Raw genomic sequence first — 27,684 nt, forward strand, 5'->3', positions numbered from 1 at the left:
GCATATCTTCCCTCTGTTCCACTCGGTTTCACTTCACTTCAGAAACTTTGCTTGTAGTTTTACAGTGGGCGGAGAAGTGCTGAGTGTCCGGTGATAAACTGGATGTCAATTAGTGGAGAAGTTTCACCGGCGAGCGGCTGCACACAGCACCAGGTAACTGAACAAGCTGCCCCAGGCTTTTTATTTCTAGCACAGCGCATCAGTTTCCCCACCTGCTTGTTGCCTTTAATTGAGTTTATTTGATTTGCTTGGTGGTGGTGCGTGTCTTTCATACTCCATAATTAATTAGTGTAACTTAAACTTACCTTTTTTTGCTCCTCCATTAGTTTTGAGCCTTTTTTTTTTTTGCCTGTTCTGAAGACAGAAGATGGAGTGGCGCCAGCAGACCAGTGTCAGCTGTGCAGACGCATTCACCGAGGCTCAACGCTGGATTGAGGTACATGGTTCATTTCATCTCTTTTTCTACTTTATGTGCTTCAGAGACGTCTTCCTCTGCAAGCAACTGTGAAGATTTGTTTGCCAGTCAGTCATTTAACCCCCTTTCTGGGGACAGGAAATGTTCTATATTAGTCAGTGTCAGTCATTTCAGCCGTGAAAGATCTCTTGAAAATGTTTGTCTCTCTGACTAGAAACAGTTGGTGAACATAACACTCATAAACCTAAAGTGAGGCACCTTTACATTATCTTTGAGTTCAAATGCAAAACAGGCCTTGATAAGACTAAAATGTTTGCCTCCTGACACAGAGAGCCCTGTGCAACAATCTTCTGTGGTTTGTGCAGATAAAAAATGATTTGACTGCAGGAGTCACAGAGCTTCAGAGGGAAATGCACATGGAAGGAAGGCAGATAATTAAGTAATGTTTAAAAGAAAAGAGAGATGAATAATTTGTGCAGTAGCATGCCTATGAGGTTTGCTCATTAGTGTCTTTCCACTGAGATGTGATGTACTTGTTGGGTTAGATTTGCTTATGTGGCTTGTTTTGAGTAGTTCGTAAGAGCCCTTTGCACACTTATTGCGGTTAATGTGATAGGCACACAGTGGAAGGTTTTCCCATGCACGTTGTTGAGGATGTGGTTTTAGAGCAATGTATTGTCTAGGTTGTTATAGGCTGCTTATGTCCAAACATTGTAGAAGTTGTAATCCTTAAATCATAACCAGTGAACACAACTTGTAGACTGTGGGCACTGAATGTTGACCAACTCTAAAATGGGACCATTAATGTCAATTGTGTCTGAGTGGATCATTATGAGAATTCTGTGCAGAGCTCTCTTGGCAGTGAGCCTGTGCCAATTTTACCCGTCTATTTCCCTGCACTGACAGATGAAAGCATGGATGAACAGTGATCTGTGTGTATGTGTGTGTTAGAGGGAAGCAAAGCATGCTGCTTTTTAAGGAAATGGTAAATGGTGTCATAAGCTCTTTCCTTGCGCCAAACAACAATATTTGGTGTTACAGATTGCAGGATAATAAGCTTCCATATATTTAAGTGTCCAGAAATATGTTGCTGTTTATCATTAGCAGCAGTACCAGCAGCAATTACATGTAAATGTTTGCTCAATGCCACTGGACTGGATGAGAAATAAGAATGGATCGGCCTCTTCTACATTATGTAAACAGGTTATTTAGTTTTGGGAGAAATGGGAACAGCATGGTCCAATTTTTAAGCAGGTGTTCTTCTGTATTAGATCAGTGATTCTCATCTCCTTAACAAGAGGAAATTATCCCCTTTAAATGTAGTGCATTTTATCTTAAATTTGACTTTGCGTTAAACTTAGTATCATCTCCATTACCAATTAATCTGCCAGTTAATTTTTTGATTAGTCATTTTGCCTATAAATATCATAAAACAGTGAAAAATATTTTCCCTTAGCCCAAGGTGACAGATATCTTGTTTTATCCGATCAATAGTCTAAAATCCGAAGATATTCAGTTTACCTTCATGTGTGACATATCCTCACATTTGAGAAGCTGGACCTAGAAAATGTTTGGAGAATTTTGCTTTAAATATGTATAAATGAATACTTGCCTGTTTAACTGATTAATCTACTAATCATCTCAGCTCTATTTTTTTCCCATTCTATTGGCTTCATGACCTGGATCACGTAGATTTAGTAGTTATGTCTTTATTTAAGATAATTGCCTTGTTTGATGCTTTTTGGATTGGGTAAAGCTCTCTGTCACACTTAAGACCATATGGTTGAAATCAATTGAATCTGTGGTTTCATAGGGGCAATTGTTTATTGAAATGACCAATTAAAGTTTTGGTGCTCTAGAACAGACTAGTATCTTGACCACATGATTGTGTTTTATTGTGTTAAGCTGGCACTACATTGTTTGTCTGATTCCACTTGGAAGCTCCATGCTTGGTGCCCAGTCCTACCACAAACGAATTGTGATTGTGGATTCCTGGGGGTACTAATTAGTGAGAAGAATAGCCTTTTGGGGCCCTCTGTTAGTTATGGAGCCGAACCTTAATAGCCCCATTTTTATGTCCTCATTACAAACCCCCATTGCCTTGTGCTTCCTTCTGCCATGTAAAATCATTTAGGTTATGTTGTATTCTTTGATTTGAACGAAAGCATAGTTTTAATTTGTTTTAGGAATGCTTGTCCACATATGTTTTTTTTATGGCCCATTGTTTTTCTCTGTAGATTATTTGTATGTCGAGATATTTTAGGCCTCGTTTTTGTGCAGCAGTTGGCGGATTTTTCAGGTGTTTGGGCTAAATCTTAATAGTACCCAGCTTACTTAATTTATTTAACCTTTGTTTTACTGTTGAGGACAACTACAACAAAGGGAAATGCTTGCATGGTGGAATTATTTTAATGAACTTCAGGGCCTTGTATTCCTTATTTCTACCATAGTTGTTTTTTTTCACTGCCACTGAACAGCTTTATGTGTCTTTTACCAGGAGTGTATAACGGTCCAGCTCATTCTTCAACAGTTGAACCAAACAGTTGAATTAAAGTACTTTTAAGTCTTTTCTCCAGTACAGCGAAGTTACAAAATTCTTCACATAAAAAGCAAAGAACAAATAAAACATAGCATAGAAACTAAAAACACAGCAATAAAAGAATCAAGGTACAAAAAAAATAATAATTACAATTTCCAAACTCCTAAATAGAATAAAAATTTGATAAAATCAGCGGTGGCAGTGCGATAAAACCATGTTTTGAGTTTAGATTATTTACTTACTTTACTTAAAGATCGACTGACATACACAAGCACCAATATGCAAATAGATATTAGCTAATAATTTGTTAGCCAATATCAGTTGTTATATCCTGAGTGGGGAAAAAATTGTGAAAACGCTATTCGGATCCAACTGTTGGAGACTTTCTTGGTCAAATTTTCGAAAGCGACACTCTTGGAAAATTGGAAAACATAGATTCTCAACTTTAAAATACAGACAACACAAAATAAATAAATCACATGTTCAATGGATGTAATCTGAACAGTTTTGTTTGTTTTTTTTCTCAGGAAGTGACTGGAAAATCATTTGGTTGCAACAACTTCCGTGCTGCCTTAGAGAACGGAGTCCTGCTTTGCGAGTGAGTACTGATACTCGATTTCACGATTTAAATTCAAGCTAAATTACCATGCAAACCTATGAGAGTGTAGTTAGGCTAATTTGCTAGCTTAGCTTCAGCAGGAGCACTGAACCAATTTGCACAATTTGCAAATTGCTGCCCTCTGGAGGTTCTTTAGTATCTCTAAACATGCTTATAAGTTAAGGTAAATAAATGTAATTAAATGCAATACAGACCATCAGATGAGATTTTCTTTCTGTTTCTACAGCCTCGCCATTTTCTTCCAAAACACATTTTTAAATAACTGCTGACTCAGCTTGTAGCCACAAAAGAACAATGAGGCCAACAAATGAAAGGCATTTGGGCAACACATCTAGGCTAGTAGGTTAGCGCAGAAGCATAGTTATGGAACTTAGCTTAAAGCACTTGGTTCTACATCTAAGACAGTCAAACTGTTTTACAAGTGAGGTGAACCTTTTTATTTTGTTGCATTTCTCATTTTAAATGTATCTCTTTATTAAAAGTTAAATCAGGATTATTAAGTCCTATTCTATTTAGCAAATTTTGTGGAGTGGGACCCAATACGATATTGGTTCTGAAATATGTGCTGCATAAAGCTGGAATATTCATAAACTGTTTGTTGTTGTTTTTTGTTTTCACTTTTAGCTTGATCAATCAGTTGAAACCTGGCATCATTAAGAGATTAAACAGGCTTTCTACTCCCATTGCTGGCCTTGTGAGTGTTTTACATTTCTTATTTTGTGTGTGTGTGTGTGTGTGTGTGTGTGTGTGTGTGTAACAGGTAGCCTGCCTGTGTGCTGCAGGCAGTGTATTCTTTACCCTTGGGTGTCAAACAATGTAGAAGATCTCTGTAAAGATCTGAGCCATGTAGACAATTGTAATGTGTAATTGTCTGTTTACTATGTATAAAACAAGTGCAGAAGAAAATAAGAAGGCACCTGTTAGCCAGGAAGTTTTGACACATTGTGTGGTTTCCTGTTAAAGGCACTGAGAGACAGTCTTGCCACAACAGAATGATCTTGAAACTGCATTTCAGGGCGACAGCCCAATAGCTGAATATGTAATGTGTTTTTATTTTTTTATTTTTTTATTGGGCATAAATGTAAATGCAGATTTTTATTTTGGCTTCAGGCTGTGTTTCAATGGCTTCACACAAGTATAATTGCCAGAAATGCCCTAAGCAAGGACAGGGAAAGATCAATTGCAACCTCCCATCAGGGGCCAATAAATAGACAGAGCCCAACGTGGATGCCAGAGTGATGGTGGTGATGGTGGGGTGTGCAGATGCAGCAGTTACTTTGACAGCCTTAAGGACCATACTGGTGGTTTTGCATGTTTTAACTTATTAACCACAAATGGAATACATTACAGCTAAGATATACAAAAGTATAACACAGGTGTGTCTGTATTGACTTTAGATTTGTTCACCCTTCAAGCAATTATTTAAATATGTTAAGTACAGAATTGTTTGTGGTACTTTTGAACTCATTAATTGACATGGGTAACTAATCAAAGTAAATATTTATCTTTCTTTTTATTTTTGGTAAACTTATATTTGCATGGCAAGTAGAAAACATAGATAAAGGATAAAATAAAAATTGATCAGTATAGATTATAACACTAAAAACAGTACATGCATTTTGTGTTCAGTTCAGACTCTCATCCAGCAGCAGCAGCAGTTTGTCTATTTGCCATTAGAGAATGCCAAAGCATTATCTGACTAACCCTCCCTAAAGTGAGAGAACCTAAAATTGCTCCCTAATCTTAAAAAAAAATGACAAACAATAAAATAGTTGCTTAGCTAAGATTTTGACTACTGCTGCTGAGCTAGTTGTTAACTGAGCTATAAAGCGCCGACTGGTGTTTTTAAAGTCAGTTAAACGTCTTTAACGGAGCATGATGTTACAGGCCATTCCTAGCAGAGTTCAATGTTTCCAGACAACGGCTACGTTTAATCAACCTCCCACAACCAATACTTATTGGCTATTGCTGATATAATTCGCTGCTAACATATGTAATTTCAACTAAGGTCACCCCCTAAAGATGAGGAGAATAATTACCTTTTTTGTGGTAATAAATGCAGTAAAAACGAGCATCATGTTGAAAAGTTATTTGAACAAATGTTCATTTATTCATAGTTAATCTAATGTTTAATGAAAATCTTAATGAAAATAACACTGGGCAGTAAGTCTTCATAAAATTAATTGTAAGTTTACATTACACGTTACATTTAAAGGCCCTTTGTTTAGGAGGAGCTATTGGCCCAAATTGAATATAATGCATAACTATGTTTTCATTAATGTATAATCACCTGAAAATAAGAATCGTTGTGTTTTTGTTACCATAGGAGCTGTCATTGTAAACCGCCATGTTTCTACAATAGCCCAGAAGGGACAAACCAAACACTGGCTCTAGATAGGGACGTTCACGTTTCTCGCACATTTCTTACACTTTCTGTGATCTGCAACTACATCACTAGATGCCACTAAATCCTACACAGTGGAGCTTTAAATTGAATTTTAGCTCTGACTTAACCCTCCATTAACCAATATCTGATCCCAAACAACATCATCAACAACCTCTTCTGACACTGTGCCAGTTCTCTGCATTCTCTTCTATTTTGAAGTGGCTCATTTAGTCTCTGTAATTTGAATCCCCAGGATAATGTGAGTGTATTCCTGAAAGCCTGTGGGAAACTGGGACTGAACGTGTCACAGCTGTTTCATCCAGGAGACCTGCAGGACCTGTCCACTCGTGCAACACTCAGGTACAGTTGTCTTTAAGAAGCAGTGTCATGTCAGGTTAGGTGCACGTTTACAACTGTCCAAAAGCTAAAGGTGCTCACGCCAGCACAGAGAAGCACATATTGTACGTATGAAGTTCAACTTGTGAAAAAGGTTTATAGTTTGTGCATGTATCTCACAGCTATTTTGCATTAATAAAGGTATGAGCTTTGCCTGACAATCTGCTGCTTTAGACGAGTTTATAGCCTGTTTCCTCTATAAATTCTGATAAGTAGCTGATTAATAGAGCATTGCAAATTAGATGGCTTGAGATGTCACTGTAGCCTCTGTTTGCAAGTCATTGCATTTTAGTGTTTAGTACAGTGCATGCAGTCATACTATAGATTACAGTATAAGGAACATCACTCATTTCTGTCTTTCCTTATTTTAGGCGAGATGAAGGCAACAGAAGACTCAAAAATGTAAGTTTGAGCAGGATAACTGTTCCATTTATCCACTAATTAGTTTTTTTACATCATTCATATATTTTCCTGATTCCCTCCCTTGGCCAATGAGTTTTAAAAACTTGTCTGTCCTGCTCCACTTCACGTGGAAAAGGACCCCTAAAACTGAATTTATCTACATGGGAGATAGTCAGTGGTAAACGATTACCACCAGCATCAAGTCACTGAGTGATGATGATCAAGGGTGTTGTTTTGCTTATATGAGTTTGGCCCTGATCACAATATTCTGGCATTAAAGGACTAGTGTGTAGGATTTAGTGGGATCTAGTGGTGAAGTTGCACATTGCAACTAACTACGGGTCACCAAATCCACAGTTCGGTTCAGACCTCGATTTTTGAGCCACGGTTCGGTTCATACCGCGGTTTTCTTGAAAACTGAATCACGGGTGAGTTTATGAAACGTACTGCTGATGGAGAAAGTCATTAGAGACACACACAGGGAGAGAGAGACAGAACGAGGCGGAGCAAGCGGGCGTGTTTGCCGTGAGTGACCAGAGGTCCAGGCTATGTGTGTGTGCTGTGTGCGAGTGTGGGGAGAAGAGAAAGGGAGCAGTAAATAAACACTAAAATAAGGTGGAAAATGACCTAGAATAACTTTACTGTCAATACAAATACGATATAGGCGTACACCGCTACCGCCCCACGGGCCGCCGCCACCGCTGCAGTTACACTGTCAAGCCCTTCGAGAGCTCAACAGTCCAGGGAGCGAGTGAGTCGCGGTTCTGTCTCTTGGATCCGTGACACAAGACCATGGACTTTTGTGTCGCGTTTTCGATCTCGGTATCAGAACCGTTACAGCCCTACAACTAACTAAAGACAGCTCCCAACTGTTCAACTGCTCATTCTAAGGTAATGAAAGGATTCCTATTTTCAAGTGATTCTGCACTATTGAAAACATACAGATGAATATTATATTCCATTTCGGCCAATAGATGTTTGTAGGTGTTACAGACTGGACCTTTAAACCTCCTAGTCTGTGCCAAAATGTAGTCTTGTATTACTATGCCTCAAACTATCTATAAAATCGTCCCTCCCAACTGCACTAATGGAACATGTGAGTGCTGTATGTACACGCTTGCATGCACTGCTGGTATTTTACATGTTTAGAAGCTTAGGAGGATGTTTGGTTATCTGGGAAGCCTCATTTGAATCACACAATAGCTGACAACTTGGACTCAGTAATGAGGCTGTTTGTCAGAGCACTCTTTCTGTGAAATGGGTGTAGCATTTCTCTTTGAATTAACCAATTAGGGTCAATTTGCTTTCAGCATGGTCAGAGCAACCAGATGCACAAATATCTCACTGTTTTTACATGGAGTAGTGATGTAATGTGGGTTAATTTTAACATCTGCTATTGGATCTTAAACAAAAGAGGATTACGTTCACATTAAGTAAGAATTTGTTTCTTTATTTGAAGGGACATTTATATGTATATTGTTCATTATAGTTGGGTCTGGTTACAAATCTTTAATATCCAACATCCTCTTCCTTTTTTTATTTATTCCTAAAATATAAAGCATGAGCCAACACTGATGGGAAATTAGGGCCATCGTTGACAGGACCTGATGATAAATAATGTCCTATAAATAAAATCATGTATGGCAAATATTACCACTAAATAGGATTAACCTGTGGTGGCCTATTGTATGCAGTGTAATGATTTCCTTGGCATGAGATAGGTGGCAAGCTATTAGAGAATAATGAGCACATCCTGTTCCTGTGCTTAAGATTGACATAAGACCTCAACGCTTGCTTACTCTTAGGTTATGCAAATTAGGGAAAACTAGTGCTAATGGCTCAAACAGACCTAAATATCCAACATATATGCCTATTTTTGAAAAACTGCACATTTTAGAAGGTATTTGTACATCATTTGTGCTGAAAAATTAAAAAGTAAAGTAAATTATATAATTTTCTGTCTTACAATGACATTGATTGCTAGAACTAGAAGATCATTTCTGTATTCAGTGCAAGCTTATTGACTGCTAAGGTACCCGCTACAGACACTGAACGAGCATAATGGGTAATCCATACAGACACATTTAGTACAACTCAAAATTCTCATCCTTTTCATCTAACTAGCATTGTACTATAAAACATTTAGTCAATTCAATCATCTCTGAAGGCCCTTCATGGATTTTTTTTCAATCTGCTGACCGCTCTATGATGACTTTGTTAAGATAGAGATGGAGAAATTCTGACACGTAGTCTTGTGGATATCCCTTTGCAGCACAGGCAGCTGCTCTGCCAGGGAGAAAGGCAGTCTGTCAAAAAAAAAAAATCCCTCGCCTCAAGGCAAATGAGAAATAAATCGTGTCCAAAACGCTTTGCTTGCTGAAATAATAAAACATTAAATGCCAGGAAGAGACATATTTCACAGGCCTTTACTCACTGTCTTTACTAATGGTTGTCAGGAGTGTGTCTGACTGTCAACAGTATTCAGTACCAGTGTTTTCAGCTGTCTCACGGAGGCCACGTGCCTCGCATCACCAGTATTTCTTGTGGGTGATGCTTTGAGGATAGCATGTCATATTCTGCGTTTATAGAAAGTAAAGTAATTTCCCTAGTTGTGTTTTTTTGCCATGCTAGTTGCATTGCCATCAATATTGCTATGGCAATTTCTTTTGTCAAGACTGAAATATTTCAAACAGTTGGATGGATTGCCATGAAATTTAATACAGATGTTCATTGTCCCTAGAGGATGAATCCTAAAAGCTTTCATTTTCTTTCTTTTGCACCAGCAGATAATCAATCCCCATGTGTTTGGTCTTCTACTGACCTTTCCTCCAGCACTACACATTTTTGGTATTGAGTGATTAAGATTTGATATTTGATTTTGAGATTGATTTAATAATGAAAATTGGTACATGCATTTATGTCACCCTCAGGATGAATTGTAATATCATGACTTTTCATCTAGCACCATCATCAGGTCAAAATTGTAATTTGTCCAGAGCTAAATCGCAACTATTATTATGCTGGCACACTAAACTAGGATGATTAATATTATACCTGTATAACATAATCATGCCTAAGTACACCCTTACAGAGCTGTTTGTGTGGCTATTGACACCTTAATGCACAAATCTACTGTATACATATTGTCCCTTGAACAGCATCTGTGTAGCAGTCTACAGCATTGTACTTAGTCTTTTTACTACATCAGTAAACACTGTTTTTTGTCTGCCTTGGCCACCCTGGGGCCAATCCTGCTTCCTAGTCTGCAAAACTGTTCACTCTACAAGTAAGATATTGAACATCAGAAGTCAGTCTCTTGGGTTTGAGTTTTTGAATTGGAGAAGATGAGTTAGATCTAGGTGGGCTTTTTATGTTGTGACTTGGCCACCCCTAGATGGGGGGCAGGGAAAAAGATGCTAGGGCTGCTAAACGTGTAGGCATATGTGTGTGGTCTGATTTGTGTACCCCATACATGTACTTTGTTCACTCTTTCTCAGGTTCTGATCACAATCTACTGGTTGGGTCGCAAGGCTCACCTGGACCCCTTCTACAGTGGTCCTCAGCTTAACTTTAAGGCTTTTGAAGGGTTGTTAGGGTTGGCTTTGTCCAAGGTAAGCAGCTTTTCCAGGCTTTTAACACAGTTCTACTCCTTTTTATGTATTTGTTATCTACATTAACCCTGCCTTCTAAATCCAGGCTTTGGATGAGGGCAGTAATGTGTTTGTGAAAGACAGCGGGTACAAAGAGTCCTTGTACCCAGAGAGGGAGGAATGTCTGCGTGTAATACCGAGCTACAAGATGGAGCACTCTGTGGACAGCATCGACTCACTGGATTCTAGAGCCCTCCACCCAAACAATGAAGGTACGTTTACCTGTGCTTTCTCCATACAACCTCCTTCCAGTCAATTTTTTTGTGCCACTCCACCTGAAGTGTGAATCCCTTTTAGTTTGGGTGTAAAATATAGTGACTTTAAAAGTTATGCACTACAATTTTCTGAAATGAATTGGTAAGAAAACACAGGCCAATACTGACACCTTTTTTGTCTTTGCTTTGAACTCTATTTCAATGCCGGTAGAGTTGCAGGTTTCTGATGCTTCTTGTTTCTGCTCTTAAAGCTCTGTTCTCTGTGCAAGCTAACCCTGCTGATACTGGTTCCATACAAACTGCTGTTGCAGCTTTTGCTAGAGTGGAAGACATCACTTCCTCGCCACAGATGGATTAGATAGATGATCTGCAAAAGAACATGCCAAAACAGATGTATTTATCAGTTAACAATTTAGTATGCAACCATGTTATTGCACTTGATGAACCTATTTTTGTTTTGGGATCAACAACATTTTTCAAGCTGATCTTCTGACTCAGTCTGTCATTTGTCTGCACTCTGATGTGCTTGTTCTCAGTGCACGTCAGTGATAGATTGTGGCAAGTTCCACACTGTGCTGATAAAAGTGTGTGTGATGGGAGAGGATAAAATACATGGCACAGTACTTGGTAGAGGCTTGGCTGTGTGAAGACTCAGTCATCCACTAAAGGTTCTTCTGTTACGATCTGATATTGAGACCTTCTCTTTCGTTTACCTGTAATGCATTCTTGGTCCACTCACTTTTCTTGTTAGTTGATTGCAGCGTATGTTCCCCCTCATTGTTCTTAAAACTTTGATCTTTTCTGTTGCTCATTTTCCATGTTTGTGCGATTGCAAGGTTGTGGAAGTGACGCAGAAGCTGAGCAGGTGTTCAAGATGGAGACCACCCAGCCCTCAACTCAAAACAAGGGTTATATCCCACCGTCACTCCTACGGAGAAAACCTGACCTGGAGCAGAATGGAAGGGGCTGTACTAGTCCACTCGCCAGGTACTGAAAATGCGCTACTAATTTACCTATCATAGCTGCTGTTATTTTAATTTGCTTTAATGTTCAATTTCTCAGTCAGTTAAACATTTTCCTTTTTTTTTATTTGTATTTGAATAGTATATATATATACATGAACAACTTCATTTAAGAAGAAAGATAATTTCATTCCTGACCCCCAGTCTGTGTAATACTAACAGTAACATACAGTATTAGTTATCCTAATACTTTACTGTATGTGGCAAATGCTGTGATGAGTAGAACTGTGCTCAATAATATCCATCACTAGTATAATAAAATGGATTGTTTGTAAATGAAACTCATTTTGTAGCAAATTTCCCAATTTTCAAATCTGTTAAGGGCTGATGTGCTTTCAGGCAGTCTGGAGTTTCTTATATTAAATTGCAGTTGAGACTCTTTATCTACAGTATACAATATTTGATGCGGCAGGCCAAGGTGTTGGCAGAAAGCTCTATTTTCATCCTACTAGTCAATTCAGTATTGAGCTTGTGTGTGAACTGTGGATGTCGGTGATCTGCTCGGCTCTGTCATTATAACTTTATCACAATACCTACTGCTGCAGTGCTTGGAAATGGAAAAACACTGTCTAACCCTTATCCTCAAAAACTGTGAATATGCCTTCATGCATTAATCATCAGTCACACTCCTGCCTTTTAACATTTTGGAGCGGCTTTGTGCTGTCAGATCATTTCTGAGATACTTGGTGTAACTATTTCATCCAAAGCGATGTCTGTGTGATCATCACCATCAGCTGCGAATAAATGCAGATGTGGGTGTACCACTCTTTGCTGCAGCATTGAAGATGCCCCCCTCTCTCCTCAACCCCACCTTGCTGTGTCTCCTTCTGAGTGTGCCTTCGATGAAGAGTTTTTCCTGCAAGCTCTGTGTGAGGAAGACTCAGAAGATGAATATACTGAGGCAGACCCTGTCCTAGATGACTTGTATTTCCGGCGAGTGCAGCAGAGCCTTCATCAAACATCTACCAACCCTACCTATGACCGCTTCTTACCCCGATATTGGACACCTGAAGAGGAGATTCGTGTGCGCACAATCTACCTTGGCTCCCAAAGAAGACCCTGGTATCGTAAAATTCAAGGCTTAAGGTCTGTATTTTTACTGCTCTATGATGCAAGGCAGTGCTGATAGTGCAAGTGTGAAAGCTTTTAAGATTTTCTCAAAACTAATACAAGGCAAAGCTGAAGCTGCAGTTTTCTACTGCTGCTGTATGCTTAATGTGCTAAGTTGTTAATGCATTGCTTGAACAGCAAGTAATCTTGGTAACTTTAAAGAAGCAAAGACATTACATGGCTGACAGGCTGAACTGAAATCTAACTTTTTCTGTGTGGTGCTAAACAAAACCTTGCTCTGGCACTGTTGATTAGGGTTTTTAGGCTTTAGCGTGTGGTAGAAGTTTATAAATCCAGCTTAAGTACGCCAGCAAACTAAAAGCTAGTTTGCTAGGCACAGAGAAACAGCAAGGGCTAGTTTGCAAAAAAAATGGCATGTCTGCTAAACCGTTATGCAAAGTTTTATCCTATGTATTCTCCTTTGTTATTTTTTACAAGTCTACTGTAAAATAATCTTGTACTCATTTCATGCATCTTCTGTTCCCTATCTTGACTGTAGCCACAGAGCTTTGGGTTCTGCTGTGGAAGAGTTTGACTTTGACTTCATTTCCTGGCTTGTGACATCAGCTACTGTACAGAACCTCTCTTCCACACCTGGAGAGCCTGAAAAGCATCTCCAAGAAACTCTCTCCAAGCCTGCACATTCACTCCTGTCCTGAAGATTCATACCCAACGCACAGACATAGTCCTAAACACACAAACCATGCAAGCTTTTAAAACCTGTTGACACAAGCTCTAACAGTGTTTTTTTTTTGTTTTTTTATCTCATCAAGTACCAAGTGCACCTGTTACTTTTGCATTTGCAAATCTCCATCAGCAAACAACATAATTTTGTAAAGATGCAAATTATAGCTCTTTATTAAATAGGTGTTTTATGAAGTTGACAGGAAAATTAAATGTGCTTTGAATTTGTACTGTTCATGCTTGTTCCTTTTTTTTATAATGCTGATGATGTGAGGACTTTTTAACAGCACCATGCTGAGTGACTCATTAGTTCATAATGGTGAAACAGATGACTCGGGCGTTGTGTCATACTTCGATAGCCATAACAGAATCATGTTATTTATAACACCTTTTGTGCCAGCACTAATGTTTTTCAGTTTACTTTCTGTGTGAATATGGCTTTAGTGGGTCAATAATCTGTCTAAAATATTGTGCAACATGTGAATTTATGTATTAAACACTTGTTCTACCAAGATCTTCTTTGTGTGTGTGTGTGTGTGTGTGTGTGTGTGTGTGTGTGTGTGTGTGTGTGTGTGTGTGTGTGTGTGTGTGTGTGTGTGTGTGTGTGTGTGTGTGTGTGTGTGTGTGTGTGTGTGTGTGTGTGTGTGTGTGTGTGTGTGTGTGTGTGTGTGTGTGTGTGTGTGTGTGTGTGTGTGTGTGTGTGTGTGTGTGTGTGTGTGTGTGTGTGTGGCAGGTTTGTATTAGAGCTGTGGTACTGAAGCCATATGTGTTGTATCTGTAAATAACATTGCTTTATATTTAGATGCATAATGGCATTCACCGGTCTTCGTGTCTGTTTCTTTGGTTCTGTAGAGCATATCAAATCCAAGTCAAAGCTGAGAGACCAGTTCAGGTCAATCCTGGCTGGATTTGGTAAGTCACAAAGGTTTGGGCATGAAACTGGAGCAAAGATGTCTGAGGCTGCCCTGCCCATAGCTGCTTTGTTCCTGCTTCTTCTGGGTGTGCTTTTATTTTTATTTAGCTTACCTACAAAGGAAATTATGCTGCAAACATAATTTGCCTTTTCATGAAGATGGAGCACTTGGTAAACCGCCCACTATTAATTTTCTGGGCAGAGACTTGACAGTAGAATTAATGAAAAACTACAGGATTGTTTGTAATCAGTCTTGGTTCCTCTCATCAAATTATGTCACTGTTTTGATATACCACCTGCTAAATGCTGCTGTAAGTTATTTGAATGTCACATCTGACATCTTCTGTTGCCCACAGCAGTGCTATTACTTGTTACAAGTCATGGTTTTTGTGTTATCCAGACAGCAACATCTGTTGCCATTTGTAATGCTGCGTTACTTAACTTGCATGCTACTCTCCTGCTCACACTTGGCTAAGGATTCTGTTGTTTGGATGCAGAATGTGCCGTGTAGCAGCTGTTAATACTGTGGCTTACTGGCTTGTCATGTACTCTGTGTGTATGTGTGGCATTGAGCACATACAGAAATGAATTGTCAGTGTAAGATGGCATGTTTGCGTGCACTGCTTTTCAGTACTACTGTTCATCATGCTTTTTCTGCTACATGGTGTGACACTTTCATGCAACTGCAGTGTTTTAAATGCCATATGTGTTTGCTCTGTATGTCTGTTATTTATTTCCATATCCTGCCTCTTTGTCTGTATGAACTAGGAGCAAATCACTCAGTGACATCCCGATGGTATACCCTGTGCGTAAAGTTTCTGATGGGAACCCTGTTTATGATGTGGGCCAGGACACTGGCATTACAAGAGAGTGGAATCAAGAGAACAAACGCAAGTGTAGCGTTGCTGCCAAGGACACTGAAGCTCAGTGGCAGGATGTAAGTATAAAGTCTTACAACAAAAAAGTTGACAAAATAATCTTACTGTAAGGTCCATTTAGTACTTGTTACAGAGCTTTTGAGTTACACTGTTATTTCCCTGTTAACTTGGACTTTCAGAGTTTAACAGCAGTCCTTAAGTTAAAATAACTCTTGAAAGCTCTTTGAAAAAGTTTTTTGAGCCAAAGAATATGCACACCTGCAACAGTGTTACTGGGCTATGCACTTGTCTCAGGATTTAACAAAGTGGAAGAATCGTCGCAGGAGCACCAAGTCTGACCTCCGCAGGAAGTCTCAAGACAGAGAGCATGTCATTAACCAGATGATCAATGGGTCTAACTTTGAGAAAAAAGAAGCAAGCGGACTGCTAAAGAGGTACACTCCTGCTCCAAATGTAATGGATATAATGAATAAAAGCTTACACTTCCAAACCCTGTTGCTACCAAGAATTTTAAAGTCTATATGAAAAGCTGCTGACCTAGCGTGATAACTGTTTAGTATGCCACAGTGAACTCATGTAATAGGATACCCCCCCCCCCCCCCTCCATCTTTTCTGCTTCCTTTATTACATTGGCTCCTCTTCCCTTACATGCCAATTCCCCCAGAGACCAACCGTCACCACGCAGGCACAGCTCTGCCCCCGTCCTTACTCCACCTCCTCTCCATCAAAATCATCGAGCTCTGATCTCCGGCCACGTACTCGAGCTCTGCTGGCCCGCACTTACGCTATTGAGGCACCTTTCAGCTCTACAGCTCCACTTTGCCCCCATAAGTCAGCCCACACTCAGGTAAATTCTTGTACCGTCTGTTCTGTTTTACCTTGATTACCTTAATGGACATAGTTTTCTTTAGTATATACTTGATGGAAATGCCTGTATGAATGATAACAGGAAAAGTTCCTCAGATTAAGGTGCAGTTGTGCAAAGCAAGGTGTATAATGGATTTACTCTGTTACATGGCAGATCTTTAGGCAGTGTGGATTTCTTTCTTCTCAGGGATCATCAGTTGGAGCCATGCCTGCCTCAGATGGGAACATCTTGGGAGAAGAGACCCACTTTGCTTCCCTGGCTTCAGATGGAGCAGGAGTCACTACACCTTCTCTGGACTGCCCCTTCAGCTCCCAGACCCAAGTGAAAGCCAAGGGCAGCCCAGCTCCTTTTGAGCCAACATCTAAACTGGCCCAGCCAGAACATGTTTTTACAAACCAAATCTCAACTTTGGTAACAACTATACAGCCAAACAAGACCACAAAGTCAACCAGCACCAGGGATCCTACTGCATCTATGTCAAGTCACAAGGAATTTCCATTCTGCGCTGATCCAAAAGTTTCAACCTTTTGTCCTGATTCAGTTAATCTGCCAGGAGTTGACCACCAGAACCACAAGTCCCAGGAAGAAAAACAGAAGACATCTTGGGAACCAGCTGTGGAGCAAGGCAGAGGACAGCAGCCTGCAGGCGTCTACAAGTACTTGTCCAGAACTGGGTCGTGGTCCGGCTCAGCCAGCCTTCCTCGTGGTTACCGGAGGTCCGAGGGCTCATCCCGTCTCTCTTCTGCAATCACAGCCAGACCCTTTGGCACCAAGCAGTCCAGGGTGTCCTCTCTGCCGAGACTGTTCAATGTGAGTTCAGTGGTTATCACAGCTATAGCACTGTTGCACTTTGAATGTATTGGAGTTTAGCCGCATGGTAGCATAGAGCCTGCCACCTGCTAATTTTATTTTACATAGTCATGGTTACAATGTGTGAGTTTAGTACTGAGGAGGGTGCATATAGACGTTTATAGTCAGCCTCAAACTTGTTAATGTAATGAGTGTGTGAGTGTGTGTTACCTTTTTGTTTTCTTGGATCGTCATCCTCATAAATAATGCTGCTACACCATTGTGAACACTGTCAACTCACTACAAGATTACACAATTTTATTTTCTGTGTGGTGTCGACATCCAACTATCAGTACAGTCACATTTGAATGCTGCAGAATAAATGGAGCAATCGAATGTACTAACCTCCTGGGCACATTTTTGTTTATCTCCAGGTAGACGACAACCAGGGTCTGCTATTGAAAAGTGAGAAAGAGGAATCTCTTTCTACACCCACCGAATCTTCGCTCAAAAGACAGACTGCGACCGCACATCTAAAGGGTCAGTACCAGGCTTCAGTCAGACAGCAGAAAGCTAATCAGGCAGAACCAAAGCAGAATGGTACAGAACAGCGGGAAGAGGTGAAAGGTGCCACTCTTTTCACCCAGACCAACGGCTATCACCATCAGTCCCATACCCAAGCCCAGCTACTACGGCAACCTTATTCCAACCTGCAGGCGCACCACAACAAAAGCTCAAGTCTCCCACCTAATTCCAGTATTGATCACCCAAAGGTATGGTGTATTATCTTTCAGCACATAGCATTTGTACTGTGTATATATTGATGTACTTGATTGATGTATCTTTGAAACGTTATAATATTTAGGTCTAGGATTTCATTATGTTGTATCAAACTGTACTCTAATTGGGGATTATCAAATCAGTTTCACCTATTGGTCAGTGACGGTGCCCTTTGGTCAATAGACAAATGAAATGGGCCAAAGTTGGCTTAGAAGAACACCCAAGAACCAAATAAGTATTTTTAAGCTATTTTACTTGCAGTGATCAGGCAATGGTCACTATCTGCTGATATTTATTGTGACTTGATAGGTGACTTATTAAAATCAAACCGGCAAATTAATGAACACCGCTCTTGGATTTCACTGTCTGAGATGTCATGATCGGCGTGCAGAGGAGATCGCGCTAGTCAGTGTTGATGGATATAGAAAAATGGCCATTTTGTATTGCGACATAATTAATGATTGTTCTTAATAAAATAGCTTATTATTTGTGTAGACTAAAACATACATATTGGGGAATAGCAAACCTTGAAAAATAAAGTGGTTAGTAGATACAATGTAAAAGTTCATATTCTTTGAGGGTCTTCCCTCACCCAAACTTTTTCACTGCAGACATTTTGCCTCGTTATAGCAAGAAAACACAGGTGTAATTGATAACATTAAAAACAATTGTATTCCATTTAGGTAAGCTAGTTCCAGGGTCCTGGTGTTTTGTGCATGCAAGCTCACGGCCATGTTTCGCCTGTGCTTTTCCTGCCATGACAAGTTGAGACGACTCCTTTTTATAGCTTTGCTATCGGTGCATTGACTTCGGTGACTTTGCATGGCTCCGGCCAACTTCAACCTAAGCACTACGTAATTTAATTTAATCAGCAGAGTAAGTGGGAACACCTGTGTGGGTGTGCAGGGCCTTTAAACTGCATTAGCCCTAAACTTCCTATTACATGCCTAATATACTGAGTTACCAGCGTATCTCTTTGAAGCTGATAATGTTCAGTTTGTGACGCTATCTATGAGGTGTTCTGTAAATATAATGCCGTACCACCACTAATTAAAGTATTGAATACCAAAACTTGAACATTATAAACTTCACATGACAGTTGTTACAGGGCTGCTGTGATGATTGCACTGCATTGTACATAATAAAGTGGTCCCTTGGTATCCCTTACTATATCTTTGTAGCAGGCCACTGTAGTATTTAGTTTCCACCAGGAAGCAGAGGACATTGGATCACAGGGTGTCACTTTTGTGTGTGTGTGTGTGTGTGTGTGTGTGTGTGTGTGTGTGTGTGTGTGTGTGTGTGTGTGTGTGTGTGTGTGTGTGTGTGTGTGTGTGTGTGTGTGTGTGTGTGTGTGTGTGTGTGTGTGTGTGTGTGTGTGTGTGTGTGTGTGTGTGTGTGTGTGTGTGTGTGTGTGTGTGTGTGTGTGTGTGTGTGTGTGTGTGTGTGTGTGTGTGTGTGTTTCAGGTGGATCACAGTGACATGAGAGTGAGCCTTACACTTAAACCCAACAGTAGACCAGACTTTGGTTTCCAGATTCATTGGGACTCCACAGGGGCGAGAATCAAATTTATTAAACCTGGTAAGTGCTATATTCAACTCTGGGTTGCTGACATTTCAGCTCACTTAAATCCCATTTATGGCAAGCATTGATTACATTAAGAAAAAGTTACCTTTAATACTTAAACCTAGTTTTATGTATATAATATAACAACTGAGGGGTGCAAAGTATTTGTTGAAGTTTCAGTTGGTGAGGGATAAAAGAGAGGAAAAGGTTTATATTCAACATATTTCATTTAAGTATATTGGCTATGAAGAAACTGGGGTTGAATTTGTTTATTTGATGTGTACTCTTCCATGAGTAGCTGTGTATTTTTGATTTGTATTGTTTTGCTTTGTCATTTTTTTGTCAGGTTGACACAGCAATGGGAATTAAGTCTTTGCTTGGAAAATACTGTGTAGATTAGGAAATTTGTTCTAACATCCTGCACATTGAAACAGTCAGTAAGACACTGACAGATGTCAGTACCGACAGAGCATAAACTAATTGTCACTACCGAAGCACAAACAAATGATGTTACTGAGGAAATTTGATTAGAACTAAGACAAGCAGATTCTCATGTGGCTGGAAATGGGCAAATAAGTCACTTTTATGCTAAAAAAAAAAGATAAATGTCTTTAATAGATTTTGGTAACCCAAACAGATTATTATAATGGATTAGATGAACAGTACATTTACTGTACATGCATAAAAAACAGCCTACAAAATGTAGCCAGAGATTTAAAACTCAACCATGAATATTTAATTGGATGTGAGAGCAGGTGTCACTTACTCACCGCTATGTAGTTTTGGCTTACTGGCCTACTTTTGAACTTGGAGCAGAAACCTTGTCCTCAATACTGCAGCTTGTTTTTCAGTTGGTGCTAAACATATTATTTCGGATGCTTTTTTATGTTTTCCTGTCCTCGTTCTCATCTTTCTTCATTTTCCTGACACCTGTCTCGCTCCCTCCCTCCCTCCTCAGGCAGTCCAGCAGCGCTTTGCCAGCTGTGTGTGGACGATGAGATTGTGGCTGTTAATGGAGTTGCGCTGGCACACATGAACTACACCCAGTGGAAGGATAAAATGACATCTTCCCTGCAAACCGGCAGTCTGACCATGGACATTCGGCGCTATGGCAACAAGGGTAAGATAATGCCCTAAAAAAAAGACTTGTTTCAGCCTCCTGTTATGATTTGTGATAATTTAACCTCTAACTTCTAACCAGTGGGTCACAAAGATTGGTTTATAGTGTGGTCTTAGTTTTGATGGCTGGTTGTTTTCATTAGATTGGAGCAGCAGTGAGGGGAGTCATCACAACCAGCCAGGCCAGAGCACGATGACCCTCAATCTGACTGCTGCAGCGCCCGTTCTGACAGGTTGCCTTGATCACCATGCCAACAGTGGTGCCTCTACAGAAACCACAGTCAGAAAAGTGTCCAAATTAGATGGGCAGCCGGACAATGTGAGCAATGTTTTAGACAGTTATCGCTTGAATTCAAAAATTGGATCTGAAAAGCTCTTCTAATAGCGCAGCTTAATTAGTGGTGCTCATCAGGTGAATCTTGGTGTTCTCTCACCTGCCCAGGTTATACAAGGTAAAGTCATGCTTGGAGAGCTTGCTGACAACCACAGGACAGCCAGAAGTAAAGGTAATGATGGGCATAAAGTCTGCAAAAGCAATACAACTCAAAACATGACAAACATCTCCCGTGATAATAACTCCTCAGATATAGTATGTAATGTCTCACCTTATCCATCCTTCCTCTTCATGTAGATTATAATAATATTATTCGGAATAATCAGAAAAGGAGGGCAGAATTTTTCCGACAGACAGGTAAAATTTTAGTTTGAGGCTGGACCTCTTGTGTAGCAGCTTTGGTGGCTGGTGCTTGGCTTGGTTAATTGTTGGGCAGAAAAAATCCCTGCACATTTTCAGTGTGCTTTTATAAAGGGAAGGGACTGCTACAGTGATTAAAAAGAATCAGATAATGCACAGTGATTACATGAGAACTTTAATTTTAATATTACCATAATAACATGAATGTAGTACTTTAACAGGGTGTATTTTAATCATAGCATAATCTAAGCACATACTAACTATAACAACTACTAAAGATTTAGCTTTTTCTCTAAATTCATCAGTCAAAAAGCTATTTGTGTGTTTTTTGCAAACGGACACAAAACAGGGCTTGTCTTGACACAACTTTACCCAGCAACCACAGAGCTGACAGCACTGATCATGTCTATGATATACTGTATACTAGTGTGTGTTCTGTGCAACCAGTGCTTTTTTTTCTGACATAGTATCTCATAGTTTGTTGTGTTAATGGGTTGTCGTTTTTAATTGGTCACTCTCTCATTCTTTTGCACAATGGCTGATTTGTAATGCAATTCTTTGTGGTATGTTAATGAATCTGATGTTTGTCCCACTACAATGGCTTCTCTCTTCAGGCTCTGCAGGATTCAGCTCATGGGTTTACTTGTGTGGTAAATGTTTCCTCTGTGTGTAGTGTTTTCTTAACTGTACTCTGAGCAAGACGCAATCAGTTGCAGAACATCATCAACAGATGAAGAAAGCAGAGTTGTCATACAACATGTGAATTCACATTTAAAAAAACAAAAACAAAACAGTGGCATGCTTAACTCTGTGCTCAACTCTCTTTAAGTTTTTGCTTGCTTATCTCTAGGCTGGGGATACATTAGCAGATTATTGTGCTGATTTACATACAGACATGCTGCTGGCTGGCAAAGAGAGGTCTGCAGATTTAATCTTAACTACTCTCATCTACACAGACATGTGTATCTATCAAAGGTGAGGTGGTAACCTTTTGAAAGTTATGACCAGATATTTGAGCCAGTGATGCAGGCAAAGCTCTACAAAGAGCAAAATTATAGTTGCTTTCATTTTGTCCAGCATCGTATTTTTGTCTTGATCTCTAGCTCTGGAGTCAGTGCATCAAAAGATTGCCAGGGGTCACTAGGATAAACAAAGTAAAGTGTATTATGAGTATTTCTGTCTGATCCTCGGTTAAGAGTCATCTAATGTGTCCCCAGCCTTTTTGCTGTATGTGTGAACTACACTATGATATTACACACATCCTAACTATCTTTGGGAGCTATTGTATGCTGTTTTCTTCTCTGACTTGTTATTTTTCTTACACAGGAGGGTCAGAATCTGCAATATCTGACGTAAGTTACCACTTGATCAAAGGGTGTTGTATGCATGTTCAAACATTAAGTGTGTGTGTTGAAAGAGGTTGTGTGCTGCACTGTGATCATGTTTGAGTCTGTTTGTGCATCACCAGCTGCAGGTGCCATCCCTCAGCCCCTCCTCATGCAGCTGGTCCTGGGACCGTGAGGAGGATCGAAGGCGTCAGGAGAAGTGGCAGGAAGAGCAGGAGCGCCTCCTACAGGTGAAGATTCTTTTCTTCAACATAGAACTACACACCACCAAGGAGGTTAACACCTTAACCTTAATCATCATCTAAACTGTAATTGTGTGTCTGTCTGTCTGTCTGTCTGTCTGTCTGTCTGTCTGTCTGTCTGTGTCTGTGTCTGTGTCTGTGTGTCTGTGTGTCTGTGTGTCTGTCTGTGTCTGTTTTTCAGGAGCAATACCAACGGGATCATGAGAGGCTGGAGGCAGAGTGGCGGAGGGCACAGCAAGATGCAATGGGGGAGTTATGCAGGAAGTCAGGGGTAATGTTGTGCGGTCCTTGGAGCCTTTTTCAAGCGTTTTAGTTGTAATTAAATGATCATGAAAAATGATAGTTAGATTTTTCTCTACTTAGTCACCATAGGAAAAAAGCATGTATGTAAGTGTGTGCATTAACAGTACTTTTTATTTGATTCTATGTTTTCCTCAACATTGTGATGATAGTAGACCACTTTAAGAATGAGACCATACAATGAGAGTGCTGACAGGAAAATTCTGTGCTTTTAGATATTTTGTATAGAATGTAATTTCTTTGTTTTCATGCATTTGAAGGAGAACACCTTTGAGATGACCACTGGTGGTGAGAGCCGTGCCAGCGCCCAGCTCCATGTGAATGGATTGACCAACAAAACCAGAGAAGCAGAGCGGATCCCTGACAGAGATGAGCTGAAAGAAGCAGGATCAAGACCTCAAAGTAATGCACAGAGAGTGCAGAATAACAATATTACTGAACGAGCCTGGTAAATAAACTTTTTTTTCTCCTTTTTACAGTGTGCCATATGTATGTGCGCTCATTGTGCTTACTATTAAAAGCGAGGTTCAAGAAATTCTATTTAGCGATTTTTGGCCTGTCATGAGTTTTATTTTATTTTTTCTACACTGCTGTTGTTGCTGAATCTGTTCTGCTTCCTGTTGCTTTTGCTGGGCTTCCATGCTTTTCGTGCTGTACCTCAGGGCTGAGGACTCCTGTGGCTTTGCTCAGCTGTCTCCTGCTCACAGGTCAGAACAAGACTAACTCAGTTTCTTATTTTCAAACAGTCAGTAAGACTTGGGCCTCCTTACTGTAAAATAGTTCTTACTATTTAGCTTTGGGCATAAAGGCGCTAGTGTTGTATGTTTGTCAGCAAACATAGCACATTATTGTATGTGTGTGAAAATACGTAATGTGAAGCAAGATTATTGGCCGTTTTTGTTAGGTCACTATTATTTACAACTAGTCCCTAAAACCCCTTTTTTTCCCTACTAAATAAATCCTTATTAAAGAAGGCAATTTTATATAAATCTGCTTTCTCCTACCATAGGGCAAAATCCTTGTCTACGCCAGCATTAGCTGGTCCCTACAAACAGACAAGAGGTTAGTCTACCCTTCAGTCGTAATATTTCCATCTGTTCTGTTGACATTCTGGGCTAACCCCCCCCAAACTTTGATTGGTCCAGGTGATGAAAGGAAAAGAAAAGGACAGTCTGTGTCTAAGGTTGAGAAAGAAAGGCAGCAGATTTTGGAGGAGATGAAGAAAAGGACTCAGCTTCTGACCGACAACAGCTGGATACGTCAGCGCAGCAGCGGCTTTTACAAGGAACCCATCTATGTTGGGGTTCCTCTGAAGAGGTGGGTGTCCAGTATTTATACCACATGGGACTCCACTGCTCATTGGGCAGCTGTTTTCTTATGACATTACCTCTCTTCTCTGCAGGGTTGAGTCTCTGGACAACCTGGACACTTTGCGTCAGTCCTTACTCTCGACCGCTACGTTCAGTTACCCTCGTCCACACTCTGCTGCAGGTTACTGTGCTCCGAGTCGGAATTCCTTCTCCCGCTACAGCACTGGAGCAATGTTATCCCAGAGAAATACATGCATGGATCCCTCTCAGCATGGCAGGTATGTAATTCAGGTCAATATAGACCCAGTTTCCCGTGCATCTTGTGGTGTGTTGTTTTTGTTTTTTATGTCTTCTCATACATTTTGGCCTCTCACTGTTAACATGTGCTGCCCCAGGATGATCAGTGGCAGGAGGACTTGCTGTGTGTGTGAGCGTGTCCTGGGTAGTGGGGCAGCCATGGTCATAGAGGCCCTTAGTCTCTGCTTCCACCTCGCCTGTTTCCAGGTGAGAGGTCATGACCAGGTTAAGGTGCGGTCACAGTAGCTCCAATCCCTGCAAATAATTACTGTCTCTCATTCACTTCTATGGAAGCGGTTCATGTTTTGGTCCGGCAGTCTCACAGGTCAGGGTTCACCTTTGTTGAACTTTGATCCGTGAGTTCACATGGTTTGCCAATAGAAACAGCGATGCATTCTATTGGAAATGAAAAAGTTATTATTTAAAAAAAACACACTATCTCTCTCATTTAGTGTGTTTCCTCGCACCTGATTTGACGCACATTTTCATTTTGTGCATAAAAATGTGAAAATAAATCAAATATTGCCTTAACTGAGGTGGAAAAGATGGTGCATTGAGTTAAAAACAACATGCAATGGAAACGGTAAATAAATTATGACATGTGACTTATTTGTCATTCAAGCTTCCGCTGCACTGGAGAGAAAATAAATGACTGCAGATGAAAACATCAAAGTGTGGACATAAAATGAATAGTAAAGGCTGTCAAATTTGTTTATGGAATTTCAAAATGACAGGTGTAGACCAAAGTGCAATTTTTAAATATAATTAAAGCAAAAATAAATGTGTGTGTGTGTGTGTGTATAATATATGCACATACACAATAATAGATAAATACATGACACAAATTGGCAATATTTCCATCACATTTTCTACATGGCACTCTTTTAATTACGTCATGTCGTTCTTCCCTCTGCTTCTGCAGTGGTTTAAAGGCACCCAACTGGAAAATTAGCACCACTAGCTGTTTATCTTGATGAACCTACTCCTAATAATCGCATCACAGTAGTCAATGGAGACGCGTATTAATTTGCATTTTCTCTTTATATTTTCTTGAAATTTTGTTTAAAATCTGCTCTACATTTGTATGGAAACTCGACTAGAGACTGCTTACACCTACAGTCATTCTGCAGCATACACCCTTTATTTGTGCTCATTGTGGGAAAATTTAATTAGACTGAAGACTGTGACCATACCTTTATTAAGGTCAGCAGGAGTCTCATATTGCCTTTTTATAGGCACCTGCTAGCAGGAGCATTGCCACCTTTCTGTGCTTCTACCTTTCCTATACAGTCTGTTTCCTAGTCTGTGTAAGGCATCTGGCCTGGTTGTCATGTCTGGTGTGGTAGTCCTGTGTGCTATTTCTCTCACAGCTTCTAGTTTTCTGCATATGACTGGTTGAGTCATGCTTCGCTTTTAGATGCTTATTGTGAAGTTCTCACTGGCAGAGGACCCCCAGGTTTAGTTGACCTAGGTTATTTAGCATGTAGATGTAAAAGTCAATTCACTTCTGGAACTCTGTTCCATGTGAGTTAGAGACACACATAGCACTAATAGAGTATTTATATATTGTATGTGTTTTTATGCTAAAACAAAGCTTAGTTGTTCTGTGCTTGGGTGGCAGACAATCTGGTGAAATGATTTAGACACAAAAGGCCCACGTTACAAGGTCAGCTGGGTTTCCTCAATTCGTTTTTCACATCTTCCTCCTCTCAGTGTGTGGGCTGCCACCGACATCTCGGAGGAACTGAGATTGGAGTCCAGGTTCGAATCCGAAACAGGAAACCCTACTGTGAGCCCTGCTATTTCCAACTCAAGTGTGAGTATTGTTTTTTTGTGAGACAATGACCTCAACATGTCTCAAAAAACATGTCAAACCTCAGTTTCGGTTCCAAATGTCACTAGCCTTCCAAGATTGTTGTTTTTATCTCTTTCTAAATCAATATGATTGCTCTTCAATGGCCAATGTCCCTGCTATGAGCAACACTAAAACCAAACGTGCATTGTATTTACTTGTCAAGTAAAAATCTAACTATCATTAATGTTTATTAAAATTTCAGCCGCTGTTGCCCCCGCCATGTGACGAAAACGTTGTACTCCAGATTATAGAGTAAGCAGCTGAATCAGTGGGGATTGCTGTTGAATAAAACGATGAGAACACAGTGGAAACATCGTCCACGCAGCCAAGCCATGACTTTTGTGTCCGACAATAATTGCTGGTAAAACTATAAACTCTATTATGTGATGTAAAATTTTGACAAGCTAGGCAAAGTAGACTCTTAATGGCTGTTTCTTAAAAATCAAATATGGTTAATATAGTACTTTGTTTGTCTGTCCTCTAGTCTGCAAATGTGTTTCTAAGAAAATTTAGATTTAATATATAAAATAAGTAATCATGGGAATTATTAGTATTTGATTAATTCTTTTATTTTAATGTTAGTGTTGCTATTTGTCATATCCTTGTGCTATATTTGATATTTGCTCAATAGTGCATTAAAGATATATATTTCTTGTTAATGTAGCCCATGTATGGAGGCACATTTCAACTTGTACTGTTGCACTTTCTGTTCTATTGTAATCTCACCAAGTGCACTTTGGGAAAATGCAGGTATTTCTTGCGTGAAAATGGGCAAAATTTAAATGTTTTTGAAAATAAAGTGAACATTATCTATGAGGGTTTATTCATTTGTGTACCACATGGTGGCATCATTGGTCTCATAGTAAAACAGACATTTCAGTGTCATATTGTTGAATATACGTAAATTATTTGAGGTCACACTATTTGACCAGTCAAATTTTATGACATTGAAACTATAGTACTTGCAAAACATGTAGGTGTGTATTAATATGACTTTGGCTGACTACAATGGCATCTACTAACAGGGATCTAATTAATAAACAAGAAATAACAGTAACTGCAAAGATGCAGCACATTTCAAATTAGGTGTTTTATGCTGTCAAGAAACTGGACAAAGAATAAATACTTATTTAAATGTCAAATCTTATGCCTGCCCTGATCTGTGAAAGAGTGTAACCTTTAGTGAATCTGCTGATCTGTTGTGTAATGCATCAACATTTTATCTGTGTAATGCATCAACATTTCTCAGAAATAAAATTTGACTGAAATCTATGTTTGTTGCTCTTGTGTA

General features: G+C 39.8%; 1 protein-coding gene across 1 annotated transcript; it reads left to right on the top strand.

Annotated features, from left to right (window-relative positions):
• Positions 1–34: 34 nt before the first annotated feature.
• LOC127351436 (LIM domain only protein 7) lies at positions 35–27,665 on the top strand. Its single transcript, XM_051378973.1, has 33 exons — positions 35–153; positions 327–436; positions 3,482–3,552; positions 4,198–4,267; positions 6,213–6,319; positions 6,727–6,757; positions 10,255–10,368; positions 10,454–10,619; positions 11,459–11,609; positions 12,422–12,730; positions 13,254–13,410; positions 14,241–14,350; positions 15,120–15,288; positions 15,524–15,663; positions 15,894–16,076; positions 16,259–16,907; positions 17,321–17,659; positions 19,131–19,245; positions 20,189–20,350; positions 20,493–20,668; positions 20,792–20,976; positions 21,533–21,693; positions 22,370–22,395; positions 22,512–22,619; positions 22,813–22,902; positions 23,192–23,379; positions 23,594–23,638; positions 23,941–23,993; positions 24,077–24,248; positions 24,334–24,519; positions 24,637–24,745; positions 26,252–26,354; positions 26,596–27,665. The coding sequence occupies exons 2-33, from the start codon at positions 368–370 to the stop codon at positions 26,616–26,618; spliced, it is 4,737 nt and encodes a 1,578-aa protein (XP_051234933.1). The 5' UTR covers positions 35–153; positions 327–367; the 3' UTR covers positions 26,619–27,665.
• The last annotated feature ends 19 nt before the right edge of the window (positions 27,666–27,684 follow it).

The sequence above is a fragment of the Dicentrarchus labrax genome, unplaced genomic scaffold, assembly GCF_905237075.1.
Source record: "Dicentrarchus labrax unplaced genomic scaffold, dlabrax2021, whole genome shotgun sequence".
NCBI lineage: Eukaryota > Metazoa > Chordata > Actinopteri > Moronidae > Dicentrarchus > Dicentrarchus labrax.